The sequence below is a fragment of the Carya illinoinensis genome, chromosome 5, assembly GCF_018687715.1.
Source record: "Carya illinoinensis cultivar Pawnee chromosome 5, C.illinoinensisPawnee_v1, whole genome shotgun sequence".
In the NCBI taxonomy this organism is placed as follows: Eukaryota; Viridiplantae; Streptophyta; class Magnoliopsida; order Fagales; family Juglandaceae; genus Carya; species Carya illinoinensis.
This window is the reverse complement of record NC_056756.1, coordinates 33,689,690-33,713,978: the sequence shown is the minus strand read 5'-3', so window position 1 is coordinate 33,713,978 and position 24,289 is coordinate 33,689,690. Positions and strand designations below refer to the sequence as shown.

At 36.3% G+C, this 24,289-nt stretch overlaps 2 protein-coding genes across 2 annotated transcripts; one reads left to right on the top strand and one right to left on the bottom strand.

Moving 5' to 3' along the window:
• Positions 1-6,113: 6,113 nt before the first annotated feature.
• On the top strand, positions 6,114-8,616 carry LOC122309171 (high affinity nitrate transporter 2.5). Its single transcript, XM_043122543.1, has 2 exons — positions 6,114-7,638; positions 7,736-8,616. Exons 1-2 carry the CDS (start codon positions 6,509-6,511, stop codon positions 8,109-8,111), a joined length of 1,506 nt encoding a protein of 501 aa, XP_042978477.1. The 5' UTR covers positions 6,114-6,508; the 3' UTR covers positions 8,112-8,616.
• Positions 8,617-12,494: 3,878 nt separating this feature from the next.
• LOC122308811 (polygalacturonase At1g48100) lies at positions 12,495-16,077 on the bottom strand. Its single transcript, XM_043122045.1, has 8 exons — positions 15,796-16,077; positions 15,552-15,680; positions 15,193-15,372; positions 15,056-15,079; positions 14,697-14,904; positions 14,091-14,172; positions 13,897-14,005; positions 12,495-12,896 (listed from the first exon to the last, which is right to left on the bottom strand). Exons 1-8 carry the CDS (start codon positions 16,075-16,077, stop codon positions 12,495-12,497), a joined length of 1,416 nt encoding a protein of 471 aa, XP_042977979.1.
• Between the last annotated feature and the right edge of the window lie 8,212 nt (positions 16,078-24,289).

The window sequence follows — 24,289 nt, the reverse complement described above, 5'->3', positions numbered from 1 at the left end:
AATGCATATTATGACTCCGGAAAGGTTGCTTACTACTATAACATGCAGGACGAGTTAATAGAAGACGACACTAAAGGCCCCTCTTCAAGCCTTAAGCCTTATAGCCATTGGTAAGCTTATGATTAGCAATTGTATCTTGTGTGTTTTATTTAAGGCCCAACAAGGCCTTAGGACTTTGGCCAACCCACTAGATTGAAGTACAAAACCCTAGAAGGTTTAGGGTACATGCCCAACCCACCCAAAACCCAAGGCCTTTTGTCATACATTCAAGGCCTAATGAACCTGAACCAAATAGTGGGAAGTAGGGTGAGAGAATTAGGGTTTGGTGTAGCATAAAAGCCTTAGCACACCATCCATGACAAGAACATCAAATTTTTTTACACTTGTAATTCATGTAGAGGGAAAGGAGGATTCTTCTAGAGGAAGTAATCACAAGGCGCCTAAGGAAGACAAGGGATACTTGGCCATTGCACCCACACACGCCAACCACCCATTTTTCCTTGCCATTTGTCAAAATCATGTGAGTTCCAAGGAAAATTGCATGGGAAAAGGCGAATAGGGGAGCTCAAAGGACAAAAACCACAAACCACCAAGAGTTAGGTTTCGGCCAAGGTGAGATTCATGCCCAACCTAGAAGATCCAATAATTTCTTTGCCAAGTATCATAAATGCATTGAAGAGGGGATCTTCTAGAAAGAAGAAATAATTAGGAGTGTAAGAGGCACATTGGGACAAGGCAAAAACCTAGTTCCTAGGTTTGGCCACACACACATGCCACTCTACCACACCTACACGCCACATGTCACTCACCTAAGAAATTGTCACTACATGCCACCCAAAGATGGTAGGGAAGATAAAGAGACCTAGTGGGATAAATGAGAAGGGTGGCCAAACCACACACATATACACACAACTAGCCAAGTGGCAAGCATGCACACGCTCATCCTCCCAAGAATGATCAAGATTTTGTGTATTGACCTTTTAACCATTAAATTCATTGAACCTAGATGAGTGAAGAGGGGCACTCCTAGAAACTAGGGTTTCGGATGAAGGGTCTCACACCCCACTTGTCAATGGACTCTTAACTTTCTCAAAACAACACAATGATAAAGAAGATGAAGGGCATTTTGGCCATTGTGCCACATGGCATCCGTACATGAGTCTCTTACATTTTCAAAGTTAGAGTGTGAGAGAAGGGAAAATGTCTATAAAAGGGGAGGGGCCAACGAGTGAAGGGTCTTTTTGGAAAAATTTTGAATTCTTAAACACTTCACACTCTTGATTCTCTTCTCCTCCCACATGCCTAAGCCTTTCCTCACCATTTTCTCACCACTTTCTTGCCACCCAAACATACGTCTCCCTCACCTCTCAACTCCTCCAACCTTCAGACAAGGAAGGAAACTAAGGGTCTCACTTTGTAAGGAAGAGGGTGCACAATACAACCACACAACTTTTTTTTTCTCTCTCTCTCTCTCTCTTGAAGTTTGAGAGAAAACTAGAATCTCTTAGAGTTGGGAGGCTGAAACATTAAAGGATGATCTTCACCCCATGTCAAAGTTTTCTCGGCCATAACACATCACAAGCACCTTACATCGAGCTAAGCACACACATACCACACGTCCAAGACCTAGCTTAGGTCAAGGAAAAGGGACACGAGCATCACAACACCAAAAGCCTCTAGGCCAAGCGCTTAAAGTACCTCTATGAACAAGAAAATCCTAACACCTTCACAAGGGTACATTAGGGTTGTGTTTATTCAAATTCTAAATATTGAATAAACCATTTTTACAGCTTGGTCATGTGTATTTGTCGTGTGAACTTGCACTCACATGTTATTTCATGATCTAGTTGAATGGATGAAATCTCTTATGACACCATGCTTTGTATTCGGATCTATATGATTATGTTGCCATGTTAATTGATGATGTTACATCGAACATGTTAGAAGTTATAAGCTCATGTTAATTTTGTAAAATTGTCCTTACAAATGCTTATGTGTTTTGGTCAAGCATAGTGAATAATATTTATGAAACTATTTTACTATTTGATAACTGTTGAATACCATTGTTTATATGTGTAAAACCTAGTATTCGCATGTTTTAATATTTCCAAGCTGTAATGTGAGATGCATATTGCTTGGTGTGTGATTGTATGAATCTCGACATACATGATTACATGGTTCATGAAAAAAAGAAGCATCATAAGTCTATGTCACATGCATTTGGGTTTGTGCACTATTTTTAAAGAAAGGAGTCAATAAATGTTTTCTCAAAACTTACCTTTGGCTCTCACAAAAGCCATCTGTCCTCAGCCACGATTTTCCAATTCACAAAACCAAACCGTCACTGATTGTCCAAAGTTACTTGTTCTCACTACACGACAACTGCCCTCTACACAATTTATATAGAAAATGAAAGGGCTATTAAATTCTCAACATGAAGAGGTTACCTACTTACCTTAAAGATCACCACAGTATTCATACGCAGTTTGCTTGATCTGTTCTTTCTGAGAAATACAAATATGGAATTAGAATCAAAGCCTCATGTTAAGTTTGCGCTCCCGATCGACTCAGAAAACAAGGCCACCGAATTCAGCTTATTCTCAGTTTCAGCACCTCACATGCGAGCATTTCATCTGTCTTGGATATCCTTCTTTGCTTGTTTTGTTTCTTCTTTTGCCGCTCCACCGCTACTCCCAATCATTCGAGATAACCTCAACCTCACATCCACTGATATTGGCAATGCAGGAATTGCATCAGTCTTTGGTGCAGTCTTTGCCAGGGTTGCCATGGGGACTGCCTGCGACTTGTTTGGACCCCGCCTCGCCTCTGCATCACTCATCCTCCTCACTGCACCAGCAGTTTACTTTACTTCCCTTGCCTCCTCTCCTATATCTTTCCTCCTCGTACGCTTCTTCACGGGCTTCTCCCTTGCCACTTTTGTCTCGACTCAATTCTGGATGAGCTCTATGTTCTCTGCTCCAGTAGTTGGAACCGCCAATGGCGTTGCAGCTGGATGGGGAAACGGGAGGGATGGAACAGGAGGGAGGGAGGAGATATGAAATTAGTATTAAGGTTTCTAATTTGGAGATATGAAATTAGTATTAAGGTTTCTAATTTGGGAGGGAGGGTGAAGACGTGGACAGGAGGGAGGGAGGGAGGGAGATTTACAAAAGGATTTCATTTTTTATTTTTACTCTCAGCTAGGTCTTTTCATAATTAAAGGAACAACCACATTAGTCACGATGGAAGCCATTGGAGATTTAATTGGTGGACTTAGTATTTCTGATTATTTTTTATGTTTTGTCTAGAAGTTTGAGAGAATTGTAATAATTAAATAATGATTAGATGAAAAAATAAAAAATTTGAAATTAAAAAATATTTATATTTATAATGTTTAAATATTAATATAAAATAAAATAAGATGAGATAACATCTACTGAGATAAAATAGAATACTTTTACTAAGCCTGGTTTAAAACTCCCTTATGGAAGTTGAAATAGGTTTTTCAAAGAAAGAGTCAATTTTCTGTGCCAACAAAAGTGAATAAATTCAGCAGCAGTGCTACGTACAACAAAAGGTGCGTAACCATTGCGCACCCAATGCTGAGGTTGCGTTGTTAGATGGTCAGTGTATTAAAAAATAAAAAATAAAAAAGAGGGAGGGGGGAAATCAAAATAGAAATACACTGTACTGCTTTTCGTCTCTGGTTTCTTCTTCTGGACGCCAAACCCATTTTGCTGGTTTTTCTGGTTTCTTGTCGACGCAGAACCCATTTTACAAGTGCTGAAAGGAGCATATATATGCAAACGGATCTCGATAAAAATGTAAAATATGCAGTCCACTGATCGTTTATGGTCTGCAAGCGAAACTAGAATTCAAAATGACATAGAGAAATTATTCTAAACAGATGGGTCTGACAGAAACTGCAAAAAAAAAAAAAATTTGAAGCGTTGCATCTTCTTCCTTCCCCTTCCTCCACCCTTCCCTTTCTCCTTCTCGTTCTCCTCCCTTCTCCTTCCCCTTTCCCTTCCCTTTCATATATTTTCTTTAGATTTCTCTTCTCCTTCATCCATTCCCACACCCTTCACCTTCACCTTCATCCTTCACCTTCTCCTTCATCCATTCCGCACCATTCTCCCAAATCCCCTTCGTTGTCCAGAAGCCCCATTGGATGGTAGCTTTGCTTGCTGCATCCGAACCCAGCGCTAGATTTCATGCATTTCGTAAGTTGTTGATTTCATGGTCCATAAGGAAGGAAGAAGATGCAACGCTTCAGTTTTGATGTTTATTAAACGCACAGTTTTGATGATTAATGAATAGGTAATTTGGAGATGCTGCTTACCGCTTAGCTCAAACCGCACCGTTTCATTAAAAAAGTCAAGACTGACTTTTGACTTGCCACATCATATTGGTGCGCTGTGGTTGCGTGGGGATGGTTACAAACAGAATTTTCCTAAATTCAGTCATTTTGAAAGGAAAATGCTTGGTCATCAAGAGGCAGTCCCGAGGTAATTTTCTGATTCAATTATTTTTATTTAATAATTAAAAAAATGTTTTTTAATAATACTATAAATTTTTTTAAAATATTTAAAGTTATAAAAAAAAATATATGAAAAAAGACATACATTAATCAGGAATCGTCAGCTAAAGCTGCAGTGCTACCCAAAATAAAAAGTTGGGTCTGAAAGAAAAGTTTTGAATATGATTTGCCGTCGGTTCATGAAGTATGTCCGTCAGTGGCAGGCTCAAAGGCGATTCAGTTGGCTAACCTTGTGGGATTTGCCAAGATCGTGGGCAACTTGACAGTTCAGTTGACAACTTGACAGATTGTATGATTTTCCAAGATTGCGGGCTCTTTTCTGATCTTTATATTTGTGTTGACTGGATTATATCTTTTAACAAAAGCATCACCAACCACTCCTACAGTACATACTTTTTCGTTTTAGCATTATATATATATAGTAATGTTATATAATTGTACAATTTGCATATATTTTATAAGAAGAATAAGATTTATTATTAAAAAATTAATGTTTAATATGAATATTATATTTATTTATTTTTTTAAATAATTACATGTTATTTGTACTCCAAATATCCTTATATATATAACATTTTAGATAAAAATAAATTTAATAACTAATGTGATTTAATGTGGTATGTTAAGTAGATTTAACGAATTTCATGAAATTATATCAGTTTATAAATTTACTTTTACATAATTTTTTTGTGTCGATAATAATTATATATATACACGTATGTATATACTCAATATTTAATTATACAAATACTTTTTTATCGTATATTAATTTTGTAATTCTTAGTACACAATTAATGTGCCATTTTTAATTGTGACATCGATCATATGATTAAAATTAAGGATGAAGTAGTTAAAGTAGAATATATAAAGACGGAGTGAAGTACCCCTTATAGCTCACACCCAATAAAAATCTTGTAAACGAGAGATAGAAGTAGAAGCAATAAACGAGAGATAGATGCAGAGAGTGGTACACTGCTAAACTCAATCTGGCTGAACTCATGTGGTACGTGATGGTGATTTACCAATTACTTAATTTTTTTTTTATACGTAGTGGAATCAACAAATGTTTTAAAAATAAATAGGTTATGGTATAGTTATTTTTGTATATTATTTATAAGTTTAATTGATATTGATTGATCAAAATAATTAAAATATTAAAAAAATGGCTATTTTTAAAAACAAAACGTCTTATCATTTCTACATGCATTACAACTTTGAAAAAGAGTACAAAACAGATTCATCTTGTCTTTTTTCTCGGAAAAAGAATATTCAAAGATCTCTTACCAAGTCATATATATACAAAGCCGTACAAGAAGTCAATGCTTACAGCCTGTCCGGTAGCGATCATGGATTCATTTTCCACGGAAAGCATTGGAGTTTACTACGCTATCCACCATCCAATCAAAACAAGCCGGAGCCCACTTGTAGCCGACATCTCACTTTCTGGCTTTCACGTCTTTGAATTCTAATCCCGCTCTCTCCCCTCCAAATGATAACTATTTTAATTTTTATATTTTATGTTTAAATAGGAGTGACAATTCATGTTATAGCGTGCAATTGGGATCATGTCAAACTACATTAATAAGTTAATTTTACTCATCCTTGCTCTTGGGCAGCATCAGAACGCCAATAGAAGAATGAGACTATGCCGATATTCGCGGTGCACTTGCCTTGTCACCCTCAGAAAAGGCCATTTTCCAACCAAAACTAAATAAACGATAAAATTAGATTTTGTGTCTTTAGCAACTAATCCATCTGCCGTCAATTATACGAAATCCATATTCTCACTATACGTCAATGGCGTATCCCAGTTTTGTTAAGGGGCACCTCTACCAGTTAGTTTCCATCTTCTGTCTCTTCATCTTCTGTTCTCCAAACTGAAGAGGCAGCAGATGTAGAAAAGTTTAACCATCTTATTGATTTCTCTCCAAACTCATATAGAGACATACCTCACTTAGTAGATAAGATATGGAAGAAGAATCCCAGCCTCCTAAATTCGCCCTTCCGGTGGATTCAGAACACAAGGCCACTGAATTCCGGTTATTCTCGGTGGCAGCACCTCACATGCGAGCATTTCATCTGTCTTGGATCTCCTTCTTCGCTTGTTTTGTGTCTTCTTTTGCGGCTGCACCGCTCCTCCCAATCATCCGAGATAACCTCAACCTCACATCCACTGATATTGGCAACGCCGGGATTGCATCAGTCTCCGGAGCAGTCTTTGCCCGGATTGCCATGGGGACTGCCTGCGATTTGTTTGGACCCCGCCTTGCCTCTTCCTCGCTCATCCTCCTCACTGCACCAGCAATTTACTTCAGTTCCATTGCCTCATCTCCTACATCTTTCCTCCTCGTACGCTTTTTCACAGGCTTCTCCCTTGCTACTTTTGTCTCAACTCAATTCTGGATGAGCTCTATGTTCTCTGCTCCAGTAGTTGGTGCCGCCAATGGTTTTGCAGGTGGCTGGGGCAACCTGGGTGGTGGAGCGACGCAACTCCTCATGCCACTTGTGTTTAGTGTCATCCAAAACATAGGCGCGGTCAAATTTACAGCCTGGAGAATTGCTTTTTTCATTCCTGCTCTGTTTCAAACATTGTCCGCATTCGCGGTTTTGATCTTTGGACAGGACATGCCGGACGGGAACTTCCATCGACTGCAGAAATCAGGGGAGAAGCCAAAAGATAAATTTTCGTGGGTTTTCTACTATGGGATCACAAACTATAGAGGGTGGATTCTGGCATTGACTTACGGTTATTGCTTTGGGGTAGAACTGACTGTGGACAATATTATAGCAGAGTACTTTTATGACAGATTCAATCTAAAACTCCATACTGCAGGAATGATAGCAGCAAGTTCTGGGTTAGCAAATCTATTCTCTCGGCCAGGAGGAGGGCTTCTCTCTGATGTAATGGCAAAGAGGTATGGAATGAGAGGAAGGCTTTGGGCCTTGTGGGTAGTGCAAACCTTGGGAGGTGTTTTCTGTGTAATTCTTGGGCAGGTTGGGACTTTAAGTGCATCCATTGTTGTGCTGATTGCTTTCTCTTTGTTTGTCCAAGCTGCATGTGGGCTTACATTTGGGGTGGTTCCTTTTGTCTCTCGTAGGTATGTTTTCCAATTACTTCTTATTTTCAAAGTCCTTTGTTTTGCCTAAACAAATAGCTGTTACTCAATTCACATATGATACTGAGGGATTCTTCAGGTCACTGGGGGTCGTATCCGGCATGACTGGCGGTGGTGGAAATGTTGGGGCAGTTTTGACGCAGCTGATTTTCTTTAGAGGATCCAGATATTCAAAAGAAACAGGGATAACTCTAATGGGAATCATGATGATATGCTGCAGCCTTCCATTATTCTTAATATACTTCCCGCAGTGGGGTGGGATGTTTTGTGGCCCATCAACAAAAGCACACGCCACAGAAGAGGAGTACTACATGTCTGAATGGAAATCAAATGAGAAGGAGAATGGTTTTCATCTAGCAAGCTTGAAATTTGCCGAGAATAGCGTGAGCGAAAGAGGCGTAAAAGCAGACTCTGTAACCAGGCCCTCTGATCAAACTTCACCAGATCATGTTTAGCCACACCTCATTCATGCCTGTCTATAAAGAATTCCCTGTTCTGCCGGAAATAAGGCCCAAAGCTATGCAAGTAACATGCGTTTAGATTCTTCTTCTTCTTCTTCTTCTTTTTTTTTTTTTTTTTAATTTATTTTCAAGTCAACTTCTAAAAGCTTTTATACTTCTAGCCTACCCACCATCAATTTGTTCTTCTGGAGTTGGGATTTGGGTTTGCTGTGTAAGTTTGTTGGTTTCTTTGTTCTTGCTCGTTACTTGGATCATTGGGCGGGTGGGCCTTTTCCTATTGGACGTTCTTTGGGAACTGTACCCGGAGTAATTCTTTTTTTTTTTTTTTTACCGTTCATGCGACCATTTTCACACTCCATGAGATGGTCCGTGACCCATGTCCCTCACTCTGTGTTAGAAAACAAGACCCAGAACAATAATTGAATAGACTTGTGGGTGCCTAGTAATTGCTAGCCCATTAGGCTAACTATTTCTCAATCGGCTCACTTTCTTCTGTTTTCTTTCTTTTCCGTATTCTAGCCTAATTTCTACCCGTTTGGGCTCACGAGGGGGCACCATGCACTGACAGACAAATAAAGAACCGTATAGCCGAGAGGGGAAAAAGAAGAGGATAAATAAGCATCTATATAAACAAATTGTTTTGAATAATTGGGAAAAGGCTGCAAGCGAGGTTGTTAGTGACAGTGTGACACAGAAAGAGATCAAGTGCAACTGATTACAGGTAGACCGTAGGGAATCATAAATTAGCTTTGTCACTTTCAAGAAATTTTTAAGCCCATGCGCGTGCTGTGAAGTTGGGCGGTGCGCGCACTACTGCCTCCACCACCCCTCGTAAATAGTAAATACCTTCCACCAAACTAACTCAAAAAGCAATTGTCCAACTGAAAAAATAAAAAATATAAGGGTGAGGCTAGTATGCTGCCTCACTCTTACCGCTGGGCTAACCGTCCAGTATTAAGGTTTTTTGTTTTTTTTTTTTATTTTTTTTTTTAATTTCACATTTTTTTAATCACTTTTTTAATCATTAAGTGAAAAAAAAATTACACCAATACATTTAAAATTACTTTCTTAATTACTAAATAAAAAAAAAAAATTTTTTGCCCAACAATCAACCCGAGCGCTCGGTCAACCTCAGGCAGCAAAATAGCTTTTTCCAAAATATAAAGAGCAGGACCAACCAACGAAAAAGCCACGTTCATTTCTGAGAAATTTCAGTTTCTTTAATTTCTTGGGGCCAATGCTGCTACTGCTGCTTCTTCTTCTTTTTTAAAATGAAAAATCATTAAAGTTGCATTAGAATAAATCATACATACGAGATGAGGAGGGAGTTGATATTAAAGTCCAAATCATTGATCTAAAAGCTAGGCGGTAAGACTGTTAATATTAATTTGATTAAAATTTTAATTTTTAAAATCGTAATATTCCACCACGCTTTCGAATCTCACGTCCACGGCATGCACACTGTCAACATTGTCCACATTTTAACTCTCAAGATCGTATCAGTTGATACGTACCCAACAAATTAAAAGCCAGGCCATTAAAACGCTAGTTGTAGCGTTGAGAACGATGTACCAATAGTCTGCTGATCCCATGTTACTTGACAAAATAAAGAAGGGAGCCGCCATGTTGACAATGTGATATAGTCCAATTAAAGGATTGATCAATGATTAAGGTTGGGGAGCCCTATTATTAAAGGAACATTAATATTGCAAGTAATTACTTTATAAATACTTTTGTCAGAGATTTTCGGCGCCTCTGTTACTTTTTATGTCCTAGGGAAAAGTAAGAACATTACATAATCGCTAGATACAAATGAACACACATCTATTACACAGAGTAAAATGAATATTTGTGACCAATTATTTAGGAAGAGAATGACTATTTGTAGTGAGAATAAAGTCATGTATGCCAACGAGTGGCCGGCTAGCTCAACATGCCTGCGGAATAGGGGTACCGTGGAGTAGTGGAGGGTCAAGATCACACGCTCGGCTTGGGCGGATTCTAAACCCATATACGCTAGTCTGATGGTGATAAATAATGCTAGTGTCTTCTTGAAAACAAGTGGCTCTATATAGAGTTTAGTCGTGTGAATTCTGGATGGAGATTTTTCCTTTTTTAAATGATTTTAACAATTAATAATTTTGTCTCTTCAAGGAAAAAATAGGAACCTATGATTGCAATTTTTTGTTTATAATATAATTGAATGCAGAATAATTGTCAATTAAGTTGATCATCATCATGAGCTTGAAAAGGATAAGGATCATTATGTTCAAACTGGATAGATTGCAGAAGACGTGTTGCGGCTTGGCGTAATCTTCCTGGCTGATGTTTGGCAGTTAACATTCAAACTTGTATTTTAAATCTCTTGTAAATCTTACCTCTTGTAACAAACACACAGATCTTTCTCTTATGATCTCTTGTAACAACTTTGGTTATACATGAATGATTGAGAATACACGTACACGTCTCTGGTAAGCAAATCCAGAGTTGTTTTAATTCTTTCAGAGCTGTGCGTGATTATAAATTAATTAGTCATATATGATACTTGGAATTAGAAAGTAATTTTTGTATTTTTCTCGTATTCTTGAATCGGGATAGAGGGCATATACATATATATATATATATGCATGCAGCATGCGCGCCCTACGTACGTACCAAATTAAGTCCATTGCAAGTTATGTGGTTAAATTGTTCCATTAGTTGACCCTACAGACTACATATATGCTTGCATGCCTCATCATCTTAATTATCTCTACTGATAAACTTTTTGGCCTTGTGCGATCTCATGGAATGGAAGGAAAGGCAAAAAGCTGCAAGCCTGCATGCATGTGCTTCCCACAACCCTACGGCCTATATATAATTCCATCGGTCTCTCCACTAACCTTTAACCGGAAAATTATAAAAAAGATCAAAGATTCAAAAGAAATATTTCTTTTGTTCTTGTTTATTTTTTTCCCGTTAAGGTAAGGAATGCCCCATCCAGTACTACTGCTACTTATTTCACGAGAATAAACTCCAAAGAATTATATATATACTTAGTAAGCACACAAGCTAGAATGGCTGCCATATTAATCCCTCCTCTCAGCCTTTAGTTAGCGAAAGTAAGATCTCTAGTACTGATCTCATTATTGTGAAAACGATGGCAAGAAATAGTAAAAGTAAACAATTAATCGCACAATACAAATTTACATAGTTTGACATGTTATGAAAAACAATGACAATAAAGTAAACAAGAAATAATCAAATAATCAATCACATGACACAAATCTATTTGTTTCGGCAACATACTTAATCCACGGAACTACAGAGGATTTTATATATTATGTTGAGGAATTATAAGGTACATTTTTTGAACGATTTTCACTATACAAAATAATCATTTTTATTGGGTCACATGGCGGAAACCCTAATTTCTACTTTTCTGCAATATTTGCTCGAGTGGTGGAGTAGCTTGTCCAGTATACATCAAGCGAACTCTTTGTCTGGCCTTTGCTCGAGCCCAATGTCGAGCAATGATCTAGTGAACTCTCTGTTTAGTCTTCACTTGAGCCCACTATCGAGCGAGACTCGAACAAACTCTCTGTCTGATCTTCGCTAGAGTTGAAAATCGAGTAACTGTCGAGCAAACTCTTTATCTAAGCACTTCTTGAGTCAAAAATAGTTCCAAAAATTTTCTCACAAAAAATCCACTCAAAAACTATAACGAATCATTGTCTAGTTGGATCATCAAATCGAGCTGCCAAAAAAATAAACTAGGCTCCACAAATTCAACACAGCAACATCTACAAATTTAAACTTTCAAACTCAAACTCAATCAGACACTTAATGTATGATTAAATTTTCATGTTTTAGATCAGGCTAGAAGGGAGGACTCTTTTGTTTTTTAAATTTTTGCACTTTTTTCAATTTAATTAATTGCCTTGCAGCAATGCTTTTTTAATGTATAGGTTGTATATATCAATGTGTTGTAATTAAAAAGGAGGATCTTCTTTTTTTTTATTATTATTATTTTTTTTTTATATCTCTCTAAATAACAATCTGGAGCTACCATGTATAATGATTCATGGTGAAATTTAAAAAATGATCTCAAAATTAGTGACCCTAATAATTTCTTAGTGGGGCGGTGCAGTAACCAAAACTGCAGAAAAAGAAGCATTAACGTTTTTTTTCCTAATTTAAGCCGTCAACGTACTGATCAATTACATGATAAAATAAAAAAAATAAAAAAATAAAAAAAGGAAGCAGTAATTATAAGACAGTACCATCGCCTTATCACAGTCAAAAACCTTGAAGAAGGGAAGCAAACAACTTAAAGATCATCAGAAAAATACTTTGAAAAAAGTTACAATAACGATCACTTTAATCGATTTATGTTCACTAACATACATAATCATGTGATCTTGATATTCTTCTGACTGCATCTCCGCCACTTCCTAAGCAATAATCTATGCTCGAAGGAACAAGAGGGGCTCTTGATTTCCCATAAGAATTATTACACAAACCCTTCTGGAAACCTTGATGGCTTGGCGAGGGGTTCAGCTGAATATCAGTCAGACCGATGTCTGTGCAGGGAACGCCATTGCTGCATGCAAGATGAAATGGTTTCACTGAATATGTCCCAATTATCTGATCGTATTTAACACCAGATATTTCCACTGCCTTTGTTTGATTCTTGCAGAAACTCTTGTCACAATAAAACTGGTCTATAATTATTGGGACCTTAACATCGGAAACTCGAGCGTTTCTAAACGTTACGTTCTTGACCGATCCTCTTCCTCCCTGTAGTAGATGATAGGAATCAAATAATGACAAAAATAAACAATTAATGATGTTATTACTTGTAGCAGCTCTATAGGTTATACAATAATATATATACATATATATATACTAGTAGTTGGGCAACGTCCAAGGGACGTTCGTCCAGTGTATAGAAATATTATTTTTATTAAAGAAAAAATTTTGAATAATAATGTAATATTTTTAGAAAAAAATATATAAATTCTAACATCAAATAGTAAAATAGACTTAAATCAGTTTTAAAGCATTTAGAATTTATAAAAAAAAAAAGAATCTTGAAACAAACATGTGCAGCACAGGAGATAAACTGTTAACAGTAAAGGAACGTGCATAGCACGTTTTCTTAATTTAATAAAGCGATTATTTTTAAAAAGTAACATAATTTTTATAAAGAAATAAAATACTAAGGTTTTTATAAGATATTATTATTTGATTTTAATGTTTCATAATGAATTTAAATTGATAAATAAATAATATTTTATTAGGATAATTGTATTCATAAATGTAGTTGGTAAATATATTTAAACTTAATTATTTTACATTTCTCTTTGTTTATATAAGGAATGAATAAAAATTTTAAATCACATAAATAAATTGATATATAAATTATAATTTATATAAAAGATCATATATATATAATAGAATATAGAATATATATTTATATAATTTATATAGATATATATAATAGAATATATATATATATATATAGATATCTAATATACCTCATAAATAAATGATCATCAATGCATAGGTTACAGGATTATGCATGCTGCATGAATTTTAATAATTATGAATTTATTCATAAGTGATTGGGGAGAGAGAGATTAAAAAATTAAGAACTTTTAAGAAGAGAGAGTCACTTTAATTTATTCATGTAACTAACGGCGTTAATTTTAACGGTAAAACAACAAAAACCGTTAAACCAATAAAATTCCGTTAGATAGCCACTTTATATATATAAAGATATATATTATTATGGTACCTGCCAGGTTTTGATCCTCACTCCTGACAGGGTGTTTTGAACTGAGATATTCTCGACTACAATATTGGAGACGCATGCAATAGTCTCGTCCTTTCCAAGTCCTCCTAAACTGCAATTGCGGGAACAAAATTAATGTTCTTTGATATCTTTCGTGACAGATGCAGTATTCAGTTAATATAGTACTATATATTTACCTTATGCCATGTCCAGGACCACAATTAATATGATGAACATGGACATTGGTGCAACCAGCTTGTATGGATATACAATCATCCCCTGCGAAAAGAGAATGGCCCAGAATTAGAATTATAATTATTGGATATAGTAATGTGCTAATGCGCGCTGTATTTATTACTTAATTATACTGATCAGTGGCCCATAGGATAGTAAAAGTTAAAGTTAGTTGTGTCAGTTGTTTTTGTTCCTGCATATTTCAAAAGTTAGTTTGGTGCATGGCAGTTTACCGTTGTAAGAGTCGCCCGACCAATCGTTCTTTCTCAAGATAGATACCTACCTAATTTGTAGATCGAATATGCTTCTAAGATTAACTAATATTGGAGAGTGAGTCGACGACTAAAGGAAGAATAAAATTAATAAATAAATAAAAAGAGCACCTTTGGGTTGTACACTTCTGAAAAACCATAGTGCAAGATTTAGGTAATGTCCAAACATACTGCCTCGTCTGAATTTCAAAAGTAAGATACAGGGTGTTGTGGGGGCTTTACTATATATATATATGGGTGTGTGTGTGTGTATTTTATTGAGAGAGAAAAAATCAAGTTCAAATTTGTGAATCTTACCGCACCCAATATTAGAGTGCTGAATTTGTACGTCTTGGGTGTTTTGCAGGTGAATCCCGTCGGTGTTTGGGCTATCCGCAGGCGAAGAAATGGTTATATTGCTAATTTTGACACCACCAGAGCTGTCAAATTTTAGGTGGCACTGCGGGCTGTCTATGATTTTGATGTCGCGAACATTGACATCATAGCTTGAATAGAATCTCAAAGCCTGTACTTATCCGAGCAACATAATTGGTCAAGGAGAACAACGTGAGAGTCTGCTACAATGTTGTACAAAGAGGAGATCGAGTTTTGGGGTTGAAACTTGAAAGTATATATATTTGGCCCTAATATATATTAAGAAATTAAGTGAATCTTACTGTGGGTTTGATATCTGGAATGTGCTTTGATTTCTTTTGCCAAGCGTACATACATCACAGAGAGGTTAGCTGCAACATATGCTTCTGTAATATTTTGATGAAAAAGTTCTAAATAAATTAGAATGATGTATGCTGACCTTAATATGCTTGCTTTGAGAAGCAGCAGAAGTACTACTCCACCAGTTAGAGCCTTGGCCGTCAACAGTACCAGAGCCTTGAATGGTAAAGTTATGGAGCCATTTGAAATTTATCCACTGAAAAAGGCTGGATTTTGGCCACGAACCAACTTTTGAAGGAGCTAAGACAGTTCCATCTATCTGTACTTGGAATTTCCTGCTCGCGTTAATTAGCTTTCTATTCTATGCGAAGCATGCGATCGTTGAGAATATAAAATGTCACAACTTGAAAAAAGGAAATATACTTGTCGGTTTTTTTTTAAATATTAATTACTAATGCTAGCTGCTTGAGAGTCGGTAAAAGAAGAGAAAGTTGAGACCTGAAGAACAAGGTGAGGCATGCAAGGACCCTGAAGAGTTATGGGATTGATCAGGAACTTGAATTCTGAGGGGATTTCTACTGTAGCCCCAGGAATCTTGCAGGCAGCTTTCCATGCTGCTAGGAGTGCCTGCTTGGTTAACATGCTCAACAAGATTAGAACATTAGCTAGTAGCCGTTAATATATACTCTCTCTGTCTCTCTTTCTCACGCAGAGGAACAAAACAATTTCCCTTATCTTTTACCTTAGAATCATCTGAAACTCCGTCACCCTTGGCTCCAAAGAACAAAACATCGAAAATGCTGGACTGGGTGGGAACAGGACCATAATCTGCAGGAGGGGCAGGTGCAGGACCAGGAAAACTTGAGCCGCCATTCTCACCCTTATCTTTCGGATGCTTATGAGGTTTGGTTTTCTTACTGTGATGCTTTCTTGCATCAACTGAAACAGTACTGGAGGACGCGATGAAGAGGATGGACAGCAAGAGTACAAGGGAAACAATAGATAGATTCTTGTTTCTCTTCATTTCCTGCACCTCTTCTTTTATCGGAAAGATCTTACAAGAGAGGGGAGAACTCTAGCGTGAAGAGCTTATGATATGTGCAGTATGCTATACCAGAAAGAAGGATCGAAGAGGCGAGCGACGTAGTTATATAGACAGTTTATCAGTGCGGCGTCATTTACTAGGTTGTCCTTCGTTTACTGGATAAATTTCAGAAAAGTAAACTGATTTGCGCAAGTGCAAATCTTTCCGAAAAGAAAAAGGCAGAAGTACCCACCTAAAAATTATTTTTTTATAGTAAGTTTGACATTTTTTTTAAGAATTTATTGGAGGCTTAAGCATCATAAATTTATGAGTAGGGTTACACGGATGCATAATTATACTTACAATATTATATATACTATATATACCATAGAGTGAGTTAATTTGTCACTGTTATGCAATGCAATGGTCGGTCCTCAAGAAGAATTTGTGCCCTTTGTAGTAAGGCCTTCAAGGGTGGGCTTCTGTTAAGTTTGTTTGTAAGAACATTTATGTGATAATTGAGTGTACTGATGATTGTATGTGACTAATAGTGAGGTGCACATATTTCTATGCTCAGTGATCTTTTTGGTTTTTGGTGGCATCAGTAGATTTTGCCTCACTGCAATTTTTTGTTGGTGGTTTTTTGTTTTGATGTGTAGATGTAAGAGTTTGTTTGTAGTAACATGCACTTAAGTGGTGAGAGTGCCCATCAACACCCTGGATCCATCTTAGGAGGTTGCCGAGCCTGTCAACTCATTCCCAAATGACACCCACACAAGGCAGTTGTAGAGCTTAGAGGCTCCTTCTAGAAGATAACCTGCTGGCAATGTTGTAGCAAGTGGAGACACTTGACTTGTACTTGGCGGGAGGATGCCTTGATCGCGTAACTCTGACGATGTGAATGTAGCAGGAGGATACCTCGACCACATAATTCTGGTGATGCGAGTATAGCGAGAGGATGTCTAGACCACATAACTCTGGCGATGCGAATATGGCTGGAGGATGCCTCGACCGCGTGACTCTGGCAATGCAAGTGTAGCAAGAGGATGCCTTGACTGTGTAACTCTTTGTAGTCAGAGATACAGTGCAACTGCACTTTGTGGTGGGAGCTAGAGCTCGATCTTACCAACAAAAACAAACATGTTAGATTAAATAATCTAAATCACAAGTTTGAGGTTTGCAAACCTGGGCCATCTCGCTTGAGAGTGATGAAGGCTGGTGACACATAGGCAATACTCATTGGTAACCATGCTTTGGCGATGACAAGGACACATGATGCCTGTGATACCAAACGCTCTGTTCTAATGACAATAGATTAAGATAGCAAGTAATGCTTGAGAGGGGCTTTGTAGTCGGTGCTCCGTGCCACACAAGTGATTCCCAGTTAAGTACATACTCAGGGCGTATGGCCGCTAGGTTTCTCGTGGAACCTCAAGGATCTTTGTTGGGAAAATATTCCAAAAATCAAATTCATTAGTAAAAATAAAATTAAAATAGCAAGTTTGAGAAACCAGAGCAATTTAGCTATTGCTTTCGATTCTTCGTTGACTAAGATTTTTTAAGGTCTTTTTTTTTCTTGAATCGAGACTCATGGTTAACATGTGACCGAGGTGCACTGTTCATCTATTCCTCTATCTTCAATCGAATTATTTCATTTTGTACAAACGAGTTGCTCATGGTGGAGTTGAGTGTGGGGGTTTAAGTTGTGTGCTTCCTGGTGGTAATTTTGTCTTCACTAGTTGTGACTTAGGGTAGAGTTTGTTTACTTAAAGTATAGCTCGGTGGAGAGGTGCTCGCCAAGGGACATTGCCTTAAGTTGTTACTTGCCATGTGAATTGATTGATGTTGTCTCCATGGGCGAGGGAGCTTCCGTGGCTAGCATTGGCGAGGAACTGGAACTTCGGTGGCGAGGGAATTTCGATGGAGAGCACTGGTGGCAAGGAACTTCAGTGGCGACCACTGGTGGCGAGGAACTTCAATGGCAACCACTGGTAGCGAGGAACTTAGTAGCAAGCACTGAAACTTTAGTGTCGAGCACTAGTGGCGAGGAACTTCAGTGGCGAGCATTGGAACTTTGGTGGCGAGCACTAGAACTTTGGTGGCTGTCATCCGGTGACGAGAAACTGGCCGCCAACTCTTTTGTGGTCAAGGATCTCCTTTGCTGGCAATAGAAAATGCCAGCAAGGCAGGTGTTGGCTATTGGTGGTCTTGCCAGAGCACAAAACCTCACTTCTAGGCCTTAATTAGCGTGCATGGTATAATTGAGCTCGCTGACTGCTTGTGGAATGCTACGGCAGGCGAAGTTACGGGATAGAGGACCTATGCTTTGGCGATAGAGGTTGGTGGTGGTTGCTGGCTAGTGAGTTGCTAGCAGGTGAAGCCCCCCGCATTGTGCATCACACATGAATCCTTTGCCCACCTCCGTTCGTCAGATCTGGACATGCCAACAGAAAGGAAACAGCTTGACGACGACAGACAATGCTGGCAAGCCTAGTCGTGGTTGTCGGTAGCCTTAACAACCCTTGGGCAGCTAATGGGTGATCTCCTGTTAGTTGCTGGGCTCCTGGCGGTGAGATATCAGTGGGGAAACCCCCTCGGCTCTATCCTAGTTCTCGGCCTAGTGGCCGGGACTGTGCCACACCACACAATGAGGTGTTGGGCACCAAGTCCGCCATGCATAGTGGTCCTTGAAGGGGCCATACACAAGCATGTAATGTGCATGGCATACATCACCCAGTGTTTGGTGCACATTCACTGTCCACACCCTTTTCATGGGTCCCTCCTTATATATGACATATATATATATATTGATCTATTCTAACAGTACTGACGAAATAAAATAATAAGTGCATGATTGAGGAACTTATCTGATAGTTTGGTGACAATCCCACAGGTCGAGTAATCATCCTTGTCCCATTTCCAATGCAAATAATATGTTGATCCCACATATGGGAATGAATGAAAGAATTATCCCCGCCCCACAATGGTGATTTGGGCTTTGATACGATACTCTTCATGTTCATCTACAAAATAATAATAAATAAGCATATAGAAAAAAAAATAAAGAGAGACAAAGATTTACATGGTTCATCATAAAAGCTTATGTCCATGAGTTGTTTAGGGGTAAAATCTACTATGATTGGTGATTTTACAATCTCACAGACCTCACATATCACTCAATACAATGGAAGAATTTAGTCTAGGCATTGAGAAGTTGTCTAGGGCCTGTGGAGAGTCCCCTCCCTATATAAAGGTTTATTTCCTTGAAGTGATTGAGTCCAATTTGTTTTGTAAAACCTTTTCTTTTTAGAAGTATAAACCAACTTCTTTTGGTTTATCTCTTTTTTGTTGTATCTCTTCCCTGTCTTATCTCTTCCATGCCTTATTTCTTGACTTTATCTCTTCTCTTATTATTAGTGATAGGTTTTCAAAGGGCTGAACCTAGTCAATTTAGTCCCTAACATCATTAGAATACAACAAACAATAAACTTGAGTAAAAAACAAACTTACAAACTTCTTAGGGATGCGATAGAAAGATCTTGAGCCTGCATGGTAATAAATGTTCAAGTTTGATCTTTTTTTTTTTTTTTAATAGAACTTTGCTCCTGCATAAAAGTTGTAAATATTAGCAAGAAAAATTATAAACCATGACATGTAAAACAAGTTATTTATTTACTTTAAATGCAGAATCCTAAAACATATCACAAATTTTCTCTCAATCTGAAAGTTGGACATCTTGAAAAGGATTTTTCACATGCGTTGTCCTTATTCTGAAACTTATTATAATTCTCATGACATCTATCCTTATATGTTCGACACAGCCCATAGTTCTTCAAATATGCATGTTTGGTTAAGTGCATCGATAGATAACACGTCGATGCACTAACAACTCAACTACACATCTGGTGAACAACATGGGATGACTCTACTAAAATCACAATGTTGGATGTGAACAAATATAGTTGATAAGTTTGTGACAATGTTTTTACAATTTCAAACTGTCCACTTTGGACAATTCAAGAGTTATCAATCAACCGATGTGGATTGATAACTCTTGAATAGGTCTAAAGTTTATTTACATACAACATACATATATATATATATATACAAGACATGAAAATAATACACCATAACAATACAAGACCCAAGAATATATCAAACACAAGATATAAATATATGTTTAGTATTATTTTCAAATCAATGTATATATGATTTCCTTACATTTTACATCATTTTTTTAAAGTATATATTCTTAGTAAATAATTGAGGTGTTAATTATTTTACATGTTTCTTACAATTTATTATTAGGTGTTTCAAGTATTAAATCATAGATGCTAGCTAATTAATTATGATGTCCAATTGTGTATATGATTTACTTAAATCTAATTGGGTTGTTTCTTGATTTTATTATTCTTGTTTATATCAATTATACATCATTTTTTAAAAGTATATCTTTTTCTATATATGTTTCTAGGTTTTAAATTTATTTTTCTAAATTTATTAATGTAAATTTTGTTTTTTCAGCTAGGATTAGGATCCTAATTCATTATCATTTCTGATGTATGTGAAAAGTTTTATAGTTTTTAGATCTGTGCATTTCAAGATATGGCAATGGATTAATAGTTATTAATCAACGTATACAATATTGTTAGTTATTTTAAATTTAAGAAATATATCTGTTTCTAAGTTTAAAATTAATTTTTCTAAATCTATTAATGTAAATTTTGTTTTTTAGCCAATAGATGGAATGTTAATTATTATTTCTTATATATGTAGAAAGTTTTATAGTTTTTAGATCTTTGCTCATTTCATGATATGGAAATGGATTAAGAGTTAGTCATTAACGTATTGTTAAATTGTTAGTTATTTTTAATTTAATAAATATATATGTTTCTAAGTTTTAAATTTATTTTCTAAATTTATGAATACTGATTTTTGTTCAAACATATGTTCGTTGTTCGAACGGTAACAAATTCGTACCATTCAAACTTTACTATATAGCCTTCGAATGGTATATGCCCAGTTTCTAGAATTCAACACAGGTTCATGTTTTCCACCAAAAACCATTTTGGGAGCATGCAAATGTGATAGATTTTTCATAATACACATCACAAATCCAAACAACAATATATATTTCCATATTTTCACATCAAACAAAACAATAATTCACAAATAACAATAAAAAAAAAATAGGCATAGAGAGAGTACTGAAATATTTACCTTAATAGAAAATATATCTAAACAACATATTCACCACAACTCACCTACACCACAATTAGTACTAAATACTATAAAATTAATTGGATGACAAACAAAATATTACAAGAACAAATAATCAAGTGGAAGAGAACACTTCAAAAATATTACCAAACAGAAGAGAAGAAAATATTTCAAGAACCCTTTCAATAGCACCCTCTCTTTTGCTCACCTTTTGTCCCTCTATGGCTCTCACTCTCTCTTTCTCTTGCTGTCACTGTCTCTCTCAATTTTTCTCACAAGATTTTTGAAATTGCATCGCGTGAGAGAGGTATGTGTGGTTTTAGTTGTCTTATTTCTCATTTTCACATTTAAACGTGTTTAAATAACTGTTCGAAAGCGAAAATAATGTAGGCGGGGAAATTTCTCCCGCTTGGAACAATTCAGCACACAACCATTCGAACTCCACTTACAGACCATTTAAACATATATGTTTATATGTACCTCACTTGGGGGAAAATAATCCCACCCGCCACTACTTCTCAATGGGGCCAACATAATTTGAGGGGTTCGACCAATATATATGTCTATTCGAACACTAGTTGTCATTCAAACATATCATTATACTATTCAAACACTTAATTATACCGTTTGAACACCCAAGTATACTGTTCGAGCAGATGTAATCTTTATAATTTCTTATATATAGTAATCTTTATACTATATACTTATATATAGTATATATTATATTTATAGTATATAGTATTTATATATAACAGCATCATAAGTATATATAAAGTATAATCTATATAATAAGTATATATATAATACCCAATTTATGGTATACTTCTATAAGTATAGTATATAATAATATAATTATTATTAATATATAAGTATATATAAGTAGTATTAGTATTAGTATTAGTATTAGTATACTATATACTATATTAGTATAGTATAGTATTAGTATTATCATTAGCTTTAGTATTATTATTAGTATTATAAGTATATTAGTATTGTATAGTATTAGTATTTGTGTTAGTATATACACTAAGTATAGTACAGTATTATTATAGTATTAGTATAGTGTTAGTATATACACTGAGTATAGTATAGCATTAGTGTTAGTATTAGTATTAGTATAGTATATAGTATATTAAACTACTATATAGTAGTATATATGTATAGAATTATATATACTATTTATATATAGTATAGTACATGGTATATACTATATAGTATGTATATAATATATAAGTATTTATAGTATATAAATAGGTATGTATACAAATATAAATGTTTATGTACATAGTATATGTAAGTTTATATATACTATATAGTATTTAATATAATATATAGGTATATATAATATTTATATATATATAAAGATATATATTTCGTTAGTATATATATTATATATATTTTTACCTATAACTAATTAAATATTTTTGACCTATTCCAACGTGAGAAATGTACGTTCAAATAGGTAAATTATTTTGAGAAGACATTCGAAGGTAAATACATGTTCGAATGCTATTGAGGGTATAATAGGTTACAGGGTTCAAACTTGGCGCCGTTGAACATTTCCAATTTCCTCTCCATCACACCCAACAAAAGAGCTACCACACGCCACCATCAACACTAGGCCTGTACAATAGTAAGCCAAAATTGAATTTGGGTCCAACCCGACCCGCAGGAAGGATCATGCCAACGCAATCTAGCCTGACCAATAAATTTCTGATCAGGTTGAACCCGTTCCTTTCAATCCTTCACCGTTTGTGGATGCGGCATGTGACGCCCCCAAATTTCGTTTGGAATCGAGCGGACATTTGAAGCGTCGAGACATGCAATACAAGGTTACCTGCCCCCGTTCATGACATATAAGATGCAATGTTCCTAACATGCATCTAACATTATGCAATATTCGCAGCGGATAATTTTTTTCTTTAGCAATACTATACACCAAATTGAAAATATCACAAATACTTAAAACATATTTCATATATAAAGATCCATTGAATAACTAAGATCACAGCACTAGTCCAAAATAGTTATGATCCAAAAGTACTGGAGATGCAACTCCATCGTACAAGTAGTAATTTAACTACTATATTAATATTAACGACGCACCGTCGTTCAGTCGACTGTGTCTAGTTGGTCAGCTTCTGAACCTCTTTCAGGTCCTGTAACAAGATCTACCATTCAGGGGGAATGGTAATTGGGACTACCACAGTGAGATTTGATTACAAATCTCAGTAAGTTAACAAAAAACTTCCACACAAGCTAATGATGCATGGATGACAGTAAAGGTATAAATGTATAATCAAATTCATAAGTAATTAAAGCATAACTTGGCGTGCAACATAGCATAATTGACATAACTTAAATTGAAACATGAACTGAACTTGACTTGACATGAACTTGATCTGAAACTTGACTTAGCATAAACTTACTTTGAAACTTGAATTAACAGGAACATGATATGAAACTTAACTTATCATGAACTTGTTCTGAAACTTGACTTAACATGAACGTGACATGAAACTTGACTTATCATGAACTTGTTCTGAAACTTGACTTAACATGAAAAATACATACTCCACAGTTGTTGTGGCCCATGTATTCTACGTGTAAATACATACTTCACAGTTGTTGTGGCCCCATGTATTCTACACAAACTTGACTCACCACAAAGAATATGCCCTGTTCCAGCTCTTGAATCCTTCGAAATTAACTCTATAAAACGCAGCATCTGGCTTGTACTAACAATTCTAGGTTCGTCACACCTTGGACGACTTAGTTTCGTTGCAACTGCTGGAACTCAACTGATGTCCTGATTCGTTGGTTCAGCAGATGTTTTCCATCGTTTTTTACTGATGGGAAAAACAGAGGAGAGCCGCTACAACTGCCGTTAGGAGAACCGATTGTAATCGCTGCAGCTAATTGATTGGGTCGATTTACAACGTCGCAGTCCCTGCATGATGCCGCTGCAATTTATCAGGTGCATCCTCGACTG